Source organism: Geospiza fortis, unplaced genomic scaffold (genome assembly GCF_000277835.1).
Source record: "Geospiza fortis unplaced genomic scaffold, GeoFor_1.0 scaffold157, whole genome shotgun sequence".
Lineage (NCBI taxonomy): Eukaryota > Metazoa > Chordata > Aves > Passeriformes > Thraupidae > Geospiza > Geospiza fortis.
The window spans coordinates 8,211,345-8,220,901 of NW_005054314.1; the positions used below are offsets into that span (position 1 = coordinate 8,211,345).

The window sequence follows — 9,557 nt, forward strand, 5'->3', positions numbered from 1 at the left end:
GCTGTGCAGCAGGAGGCTCTAATGGGCCTCAGGGAAGATGGATGTGCTCCTCTTCTAGGTAAAAGCATGGGCCAAGGCTTGATTTTTACATTTAAGATTCTGGCACAGTCTGCCTGCAGCCTGGGAAGTCTGGGCTAACTTAATTCATCCCGGTGGGGCTCTCTCCTGCAAGGATGTGCTAATGATCAGCATCCCTGCTCCCTGTGATCCACCCAGCTCTGACAGCTCAGCCTGCAGCCCTGAGGAGAGCAGGATGTGAGCAGACTGTTTGCCCAGCACACCCTGAATCCACTCCTCCTGAAGGGTGACTGGGCTGAGTGCCCTGGGTCTGCAAGGGACCTGCTCCACTCCACGGGTCACAGAGGTTTTCAGTGCACCCAGGAGGATGGACCAGGCCACCCTGAGAGGGCTGGCACAGACCCACTGCTGCCCTGCCCACTCTGTGACTCCTCTCACACTCACTCCCACCCCTGCAGGGTCACTGAGATTGGTTACTTGAGACTGACAAGAGCAGGGCAAGATCTACAACTCTTTTTGCTAGAGGTTTGGATGAAGACCCTGAAGCAAAACCTCAGGAAAAAGATTCTGGCTGTTGTCACAGTAGCTAGAATGAGGGAAAACAGCACTTGCACGTGCTGAGACATCCCCAGAGAGGCCAGGAACTGTGGGTGCTGCCAGCCCCCTGCCAAGCCCTTGGGTGTGGGACGCTGTCCCCTTCTCTGACTCCCCACAGCCACGTGTCCCTGTGTCCCTGTGTCACACAAGCCAGGGAAGGATGGCAGCTAAACTAGCTCAGTTGTTAACACCCTCTGCTCACAGCAAAATGTGATTAAAGACATTTCCACAGGGCAACCAGGGCAGAGCACAGTGACAGCTGTCAGTCAGGGGCACAGAGGAAGAGAGGAGAGGAAACTGCTTGTACTTACACCAGAATCACCTGCCAGGCCCGTCCTGGATTCACTGAGGCTGCTGCAGATGCTTTCCTGATCCCTCTTGTGAGTGTGTCCTCCCACAGGTGCCAAATCCATGCCTGGGTGCCTTCCTCAAAGGCACCGAGGGCTTTCCCAAGGGCCCTCTGCACTCCTCCCACCTCCCCAAGCCAGGCCCATCTTGGGAAGGGAATTTTGACACTGGCAGCTAAACTGAGCACTTGTCACAGCCCTCTGGAGCTGCAGTGTCACTTGGGGGGTCTGGGAGTGACCTTGGGTTGGTATTTTGCCTATTTCTAGTCACTAAACCCATATTTTATAGTTCCTATACAGAATATATTGGATGTGAGCAGCAGCATGTGGTTCATGGTTGGCTCTTGTTTGAAATCACTCTTGAGAACCATTGCTCTTTTTGGAGGGTGACTCACACCTGCAATCCATCCTTAAGGGACAGCATTGGTGCCTGCTGGGACAGAAGCTCCTGCTGTGTCCAGACCAGCCTTCTGCTCCCTGAAAAGCTGGGACAGCCAAGCTGCCTTCCTGATTTGAGAGATGAGCAGAGCAGCCACACTCACAGGGCTGCCCCTGAGGCTCAGAGCCCCAGGCTGGGGGCAGCAGTGTCAGAGGCGCCAGGAATGCAGCCCCTGAGCTCACACACTCAGCTGGGAGCAGGATGCCAGCCAGGGAATGCACAGGCTGCTCTGTGAGCCCCAGCTTGTGGCTGGCAGCCTTACAGGTCTCCTCAAACAGCACCTCCTGGAGCTGCTCCAGCAGCTGCCAGCACAGCTCACGGGGAGTGTTTAGGGCCTGAGCTGACACCACAAGCCATTGTGGCTGACCCAAAACGAGCACCTGTCTCCCTGCTCCTTGCTTTCTGGTTAAAGAGGGAGCCTGCTGGTTCTGCAGTGGATGGGAGCAGAGGAGGTGTCAGGGAAAGCCTTTCCCTCCCTGACGCTGCAGGGGAGGCCAGGAGGCTGGGCAAGGGGCTGGCACAGAAAGCAGAGGCTGAAACGTACCTGCCTTGATAATCTGAGGTGGGGGTGGCTGGCTGGGGGCCCTGGACAGGATCATCTTCTTGGAGTCCACCAGGAGCCGGCAGTAGCCCGCGATGAGGCAGGCGAAGTTGGTGGCTTCAGGCCACTCCATCAGCAACACCAGGGGCTGCAAGGCAAGAGGGACAAAGGGAGTGAGGGCCCCTGGCTCAGCTGATGGGCACCAGAGCTGCACAGGGCTCTGCTGGGCCCTGCCCTGGTGGAACTGGTGAGCTGCTGCTGCTCCCAGCCCTGCCAGGTGAAACCAGCCAGCTGCACAGCCTGGCTCCAGCTCACCCAGCTGAGCACAGGAGAGTGCCTGGCTGCAGCTGTGATTCCTGCTTGCTGAGGGACCCACAACAATGTCCTTCTGATCCTGTGTCTCCATGTCAGTGCTCTGAGCCCACCTGTTTAACCATCAGGGCCTCTGGAGGAGCACAGGGAGCTTGGGAGTCTCCAGAGGTGCCAGAACCCCTCTTTCATTGCAGGCACCGTGTCTCCCTGCCATAAATTAAAATATCTGCTTCCAGCAAGATGCCAAAAGGGCCAAACCCCATTACAGGTTCCCCCAGCTACCACTCTGAGACTGTGGATCTTATTTAAACCTAACCCTTTGGAAAATTAAATTTGTGCTTAGGAGCAGATGGTGCCTTCCCTTTTAGGAGAGCATTTATTTGCATGCTAAAAAAGATCTTTGCTTTAAAGAGAAATAAAACTCAGACATGATCAGTGTGACACATATAACCTCACAGCACAATCTAGCAGCAGACAGTGTGACTCCCAGTTCCCAGATTGTCCCAAGGAGAAGATCAGCTTGCCAGGAAAGCTGTTGGGGTGGCATTCACTGTTACCACCCAGTGAGGTCCTGTGCACTGCTGGGAGCAAGCTGGGCAGAGCAGCCCCTGTCAGCACAGCTCACTTGGGAGGTCCTTGTTCCCTCTGAGCCCCCAGCACTGCTCAGGACAGACCCATGAGATGGAAAAAATCGACAAGTGCCTTCAACAGTTATGGCAAATGCAGCTGCTGCCCTCACCTTGCACAAAGCACCTCCAGGTACTGGGGATATCTGAGCCAGCTGGGGATGCTGAACTGCTGCTCTCTCAGGCTGCCTGTCCTGCCACACTCAGCCTCTTGCACACTGAGAGCCCTCCAGGACTCAGAACTACTCATTTACCACACTCAGGGAACACCAAGGCTGTTTTACAAAACGCTTGAGCCTACACAGTGTGAAAAGCATTTAAGCTATTTTGGTTTTCTTGTTTTATAACCACAAGAGGTTCCTGGTACCCACTGGCCAGTTTTGTGCTCTGCTTAATATTTCCTTCTGTGAGCCACCAAGCCCATTCTGGCACAGCAAGGCCTACCTCAGGCCAGTGTCATGCTCTGGACCATAAAGTGCAACAAACTTGGGTGTGAAGCCATCAACATGAGATCCCCAAGCCATGCCAGCCCCTGGCAGATTTCTCCCAGGGCCAGGGTGAAGAAGTTCCCTCTTTGGCTGCTGTGCAGGAAGATAAGAGGAAAGAAATAACTTGATGTGGAAGAGAAGCAGCCTGACAAGTGAATGTGCTCTGCTGAGAGGCTCTGCCCCTGCCTGCTTGACAAGGCTCTTTCTGAATCTTGGAAAATAAACCTGAGCTGACACAGATCAAAGGGGAAGTACCAAACCTGAGAGAGAGGAGTGAAGAGGTTCTCAACATAGCTCAGAGGAGGCAGGCAGGCATGCAGTGGTGGGGGGTGACACCTCTTAGCCCAGCTCCAGTCTTGACATAAGTGGTGAAAGGAAACCATGTGTTCTGTGTATGAAGCATTTTTTTATCCTTAAAACAAGTGGCTTCTCAGTAGGGCTAAGCCCTCCTGGATTTTTCAGGCCATCTGTTGAATGAGGACATATTTGTGCATTTCTCCTGCTCTGCTCTGCAGGATTTGGAGTGCCAGCAGCAAGGGAGGGAGCAAATCCCAGTGGGAGGGAGGCAGTGGCTGATGAACACCCACTGCTGGGAGATTAAACCAAGAGGCCAAGGTGGGCTGAGAGGCCCCCTCCAAAAGGAGAACCAGGCCACAGTTTCCACCATGTGTGAATCCCACCAGGGCAGAGTGGCACAGGACTGTGAACCTTCACTGCCTGCCTGTCAGTGCTCACCCTGCAGCCCCAGGGCAGCCCCAGCTGGTGACCAGCATCTCCAGGACCCATTTCCATCTTTCCCAGCTGGTGACCAGCATCTCCAGGACCCATTTCCATCTTTCCATATTTCCCAGCTGGTGACCAGCATCTCCAGGACCCATTTCCATCTTTCCATCTTTGCTCAGCTGCCTCTGCCTCAGGATGCTCCCATCCATCCAGAGATGGGACTGCAGGTTCTTGCTGGCAGGACACAGCCCCTGGATCAGTCCTCCTGAAGGGTGACAGGACTGAGATACAACAACCCTGACTGATGTTTCTTGATTACAAATGAAACACAAGGGTGCTGTCAGCTCCCTATCAGGTCTCCAAGCAAGTCCAGCCTCCAGAATGGCTTCCAGCAATAAATGCATGGCATGCAGGGGTTAACTGTGGCACTCTGCTCTGAAAAGGAGGCATCTTAAACCTGGTTAATGTTACAGTTTAGAAAAGATTACTCTGATATACTGACAGGGAAGCTCTGTGAGGGTTCTTCAATTGTCAAGCATTTAAATATTGTTATTGGGGATTAAATCACTTCAGGTGCAGCTTGGAGCCATCCACCTGTGCTGTGGATGTGTCATCTCCCCATGGCCTGGAAGCCCAAAGTGACTGGGTGCTGTCCTGGTTTTTTTTCCTAAGCCTTCTGATGTTTACATTCTTGTAATGAACTTCCTCACACACTTTCTGTAAATAACTTATTGTTTTGCATTCCTTTATGGAGGAGGAGAAATTTGATGGACTGTTGGTTTGTCCAGTGTCATTGGAGAGGTGGCACTGTCACCCGCCAATCCACTGTCACTTTTGGAAATCTATAAATGTTGGAGTCAGAATAAAACTTTACCTCTTTTTTACCTTGGAGAGTCCAGTGTCATGTCATTTTATTTTGTGTCCTAGAATGACACCTGGGTCTGTGTCCTGCTCATGGGTTAGGAGCTTTTACAAAGCCACTGATGGTGAGCAAAGCTGCTGCAGTCAGGCTGTGCATCCCCCCTGGCCCTGCTGGCTCCTCTGCTGCTCACTGACAGAGTTCTGGCACAGGATCTGAGCCCTTCCCACACGGGGTTACAAGACTGACTCACTCCCACTCTATTAAGTAGTTTTGCTGAGATTGCAACAGCTCAGCTGCTTTGGGATGTCCACCCTGCTGCCACATCCTCCTGAGAGTGGCCAGCAGATCTGGAACTGATTTATGGGGTCAAGAGGCAAAGAGACATGATTGCAGCAGCCCTGTTCCCTTGGGACATGATTCCACAAGGAGGAGGTGCCAGGGCTGGCAGCTGTTAATAATGGAGGTGTTATTTTTAGGCATTGGCACCCTTGGCCACCCTGCTCCTTGTGGGCAAAGCAAACGTAATCATTTGGACACAGCCAGGCACGGTGAGCTGAGCAAATATTGACTTTGTGAGCAGGTGCACCAGGCACTTCCAGCTCAGGGTGCTGAAGGTTTTATATGGGAAATTCAGGGGAGCTTTGTGGGGAGCTGCTCTGAGTAAGAACAACCCTGAAGAACTGCAGTCTGTGCTTTGGGTTTCCTTGGCTTCTTGAAAATGGGATTCACCTCCTTTCCCTCAGAAACATCCTGCAAGAGGCAGTGAGGGCTCCTGCCTGAGGTCAGGACTGGCCTGGTGCCCACAGGGCTGGGGTTTATTGTGTTTATTATCCCTGTTTATCTCCCTGCAGTTTTCTCAACTCGCTGCTCAATCTCAACCAAACCCAACAAAAAGGCAGCAACCTGGAAGAGCATGTATCTTCCTAAGCTTCCTAAACCCAGGGGTGCAGCAGGGCAGAGACTTGTGAGAGCAGCTGGAAGGCAGGGATGGATGCAGCAGGGGCAAGAGCAGTGCTGTTCCCCTGAGCCCTGCTCAGCAGCACCATGGCCACACGATGCAGAGCCCTCTGTCCCAGCTGCTGATCAGGAGATGCTGTTGATCACTGATGGGGAACAGCTTATTGTTCCAGATTGCAAGGCAGGATGTTTTCTATTACCATCTGTATGGGAGTTGTCTTTTGTCAAGTGGGCAGTTTGCCTTATCTAGGAGCCAAGCATTCCTACCTGGATATAATCTGGAGATTCTGGAACACCAGCACGGCTTCTGCACTGGATTCCCAGAGGAACAGCAGCTGCCTCTTCCCCTGGATCTCCAGAGGCAGAGACTGCACCTTTCTCCAGGATCCCTGCTCCAGCAGAACCACCCCTGACACTGCAGGAGGGCTGAGCCACAATTCCAATGGCACTGCTGCCAACACCCTGACCCACAGGGTGTCAGGTTGGGTTCTGACTCTGGCAGTGTTGTTCTAGTTATTTGCATTGTTTATTTTATCCTTTTATTTTCTTCCCTAATAAAGAACTGTTATTCCTGCTCCCATAATTTTTGTTGCCTGAGAGCCCCTTAATTTAAAATTTATAGCAATTTGGAGGGAGGGGGGTTCATTTTCTCCATTTCAGGGCAGGCTCCTGCCTTCCTTAGCTGGCACCTGTCTTTCCAAACCAAGACACTTATCAACCTGGAAAACCCCTGGCTGTCCTCCCACCAGGCTCCTCTGGCCTGCCTCATGCCCACCAGCCCATCCTCTTCCTCATTCTCACGGGCACATTCTTGCTGCTCCAGCTCCTCAGCAGCCCCCAGGGCTCTGCAAAGCAGAAATGCCTGTCTGTGTTTTGTCAGCACAGCAGCACCTTTAGGATGAAAACTCCAAGTTTTACTGGGATAACCCTACTGCTCTATAAAATGGCCAAACATCACATTCCCAGGTAAAGGTTCATCTCTGACCTCTAATGTGCCAACATGTAAAGTAGCAAATTTTCACAAGGATGCTCTTCCTACATCTAAATGTGTAACACCAGCCTGAAATTACTGATGGTTTGATCTTTCATGCATAATGGTTTCCTAGATTTTTTAGACCTCATGAGGAAAGGACACCTTTTCATTCAAAGTTTCCTGCTTGACAACCAGTCTCTCTGTGAAGTAAAACAAAATATGTTTATACTGGATAGAAGAAATTACTTTTGCATTAGCTTATAATTGATAAAGTGATTTTTCTATAATGCTCTGCTTTTAAATAAGATCTCAGTGTCCTTCTGGAGGGTATTTTCTTGCTCAAAGGTCTGTAGGAAATTTTCTGGCCAGGGTTATGCTAGATGATTTTAACAGTCCTTACTGAAATTAATTTATGACCCAATCTATTCATACTATAACCTCTAAGATGATATGCATTTCCTTTTAATCTCCCCCCTTTATCATGTACTTTGGGTCCTACCCTGCTTCCTTTAATGCAGTGCAGCAGAAAGATGGGAGATGAATTTACATAATTTATGTTCCTTGGTTTACTTGAGGTGCACTGCCAAGTTTTTATTTAATAATACAGGCACCTGGGCCTAACGAGGCAGCAGTCAATTTTTCACTTCTGCTTTGACCTTTCCTTCTCTCCCCTGCAGCATTATTAACTCAGGTCTGTCAATGCCAGGCTGCTTGTGACTAGGACCACTATTTCCCACTTGTTGATCAATAAGGCCACTGCCTTGGTTAGACCTGCAGCTTTCTCCTTCCTTAGAGGGCTGCATTTTTTGGTTGGGTTTGGGGCCTTTTTTTTTTGTTTGTTTTTTTAAATGAACAAATAAAATTTGGCTTTGCAGGCTTGGAAACTCATCCTCTCCACCTGTTGCCTGCCTCTCCTGTTTCTGGCTGGCTCCTCTCCTGGCTGCCTGCAGGCAGTGCTCTGGGTGCTGCTGGAGCTGGGAAGTGCTGAGTTTTGCATCCCAGTGCTTTGCTTTACATCCCATTCCTCTGCTTTACATCCCATTCCCTTGCTTTATATTCCATTCCTCTGCTTTACATCCCACTGCAAGCAGGGATCTGTGTCTGCCCCTCCCACCCAGGTACCGAGCCAAAGGAAATCTCAATCCCTCCCTCCCATGAGATGATGATGGTGTTTCAGAATGGTTTCATGCAAAATTCAGTGTAAGGAATGAGAGCTGCAGGCCCATTGTCTCTCCAAAGCCTCGCTCTTCCTGCAGGAGGAATCCCAGGGGCTTCAGTCCGTGCTTGCAGGAGCAGGAGGAACGTCAGCCTGGCCTGCCCTGGTGACTTTGCTGTGGCTCCCCACTGTTTTCACACTGGGGGCTGGCAAATGCACATCAGGCACTGGGCTCAGCAGCACAGCCCATCCCTGCTGTGATCAGCCCAGCGAGCACAGCCAGGCTTGGGGCTGCCTCAGAGGGCTCATCATCCATCACCTGTGAGAGGAAGGGGCTCCTTGGCTCCTTCCAGGAGGAGAGGAGAGGGCTGAACCCAGCTGTGCATGGTGCCCTGTTTTCCATGGCAGGCTGGAAGCACACCCTGGGACACCAACACCAGTACCCACATTCCAGGCACAGCAGCAGCAGCAGCCAGGGACCTTTCTGAACTAATTTTTCCTTTGGTTTCCTCTCTCAAGTCTTGATCTCAGCTTAAGCACCAGGCTGGCTGCAGGCCCTGCTGGGAGACCAAAGTCAATTACCCCAATGCCTTTGATTGAATTGTGCCTGGCCAGCAGCCAGTGCCACAGGCTCCTGCCCCAGAGCCCAGCACAGGGACAGGCACAGCCTGGGCCAGCTCCTCTGCAGAGCTTGCCCAGGCTCAGGTGATCCAGCTGTCCCCCAAGCACCTCCTGTCATTCACACTCAGAGTGCTTCAGCAGCCTTCTTCCCAATGTCAGGACTGTTAATAACAAAAAGCCCAGCAGTGTGCAGCTGTGTAAATCAGAGAGGAGAAATGCTCCATTGGAAAAGCCATTTCAGAAAGAACAAACCCTCTGCTCCTGTGGGAGCTGTGGAGCTGCACAGCCAGGGGAGCCTGGAGCTGAGCAGCTCTCCCCACAGCTCCTGGAGCCTGCACTGGGGAGCAACCACCTCCTGTGCCCCTCCAGGCTGCCAGGCTTGCCCAGGTGCCAGGCAGGAGATGCTGGCATTGTCCTTCCTGGCGGGTACAGGAGGAATTTGCAGTGCTGCACCAGGGAGGTGCATGCCTGCAGTTCCATTCTGAGCTGCCTCAGAAGCACTGGCCACTCTCAAATGCTGGTCCCAGCACGAGGGGGAAGCCCCTGGGAGATGCAGAACCCCCTAACCTGGCAAGATGCACTTAATAAAGACGATGTAAAATGCATAAAGATCACAGGAGACACCTTGTGCCACCTCCCTGCCCCCAGCACTGAGCTCCAGCATCAGTGCCCAAACATGAGGAGGAACAGAGAAGCAACAGCCCCAGCAGAAAGGAGGCTTTGTCAGGTGAGAATGACCACTGGAACCTGCCAAATGACCACTGGAACCTGCCAAATAACCACTGGAACCTGCCAAATGACCACCTGCACCACTGCAGTGCAGCTGGGCATGTGCAGTCCTGCCCCCAGCTGCAGGCTGGGAACTTTCTCAGCATTCCCAAAGAGCACTGCTCACTC

At 52.1% G+C, this 9,557-nt stretch overlaps 1 protein-coding gene across 3 annotated transcripts in view; it reads right to left on the reverse strand.

Annotated features, from left to right (window-relative positions):
• Positions 1-9,557, reverse strand: part of FRMPD3 (FERM and PDZ domain containing 3) — a 28,900-nt gene that overhangs the window by 7,559 nt on the left and 11,784 nt on the right. For all 3 annotated transcript variants that reach the window (XM_005419885.2, XM_031056094.1, XM_031056095.1), the window contains one exon: positions 1,946-2,090. In XM_005419885.2, the coding sequence (XP_005419942.1) occupies positions 1,946-2,090 (145 nt within the window). The remainder of the gene's footprint in view (positions 1-1,945; positions 2,091-9,557) is intronic.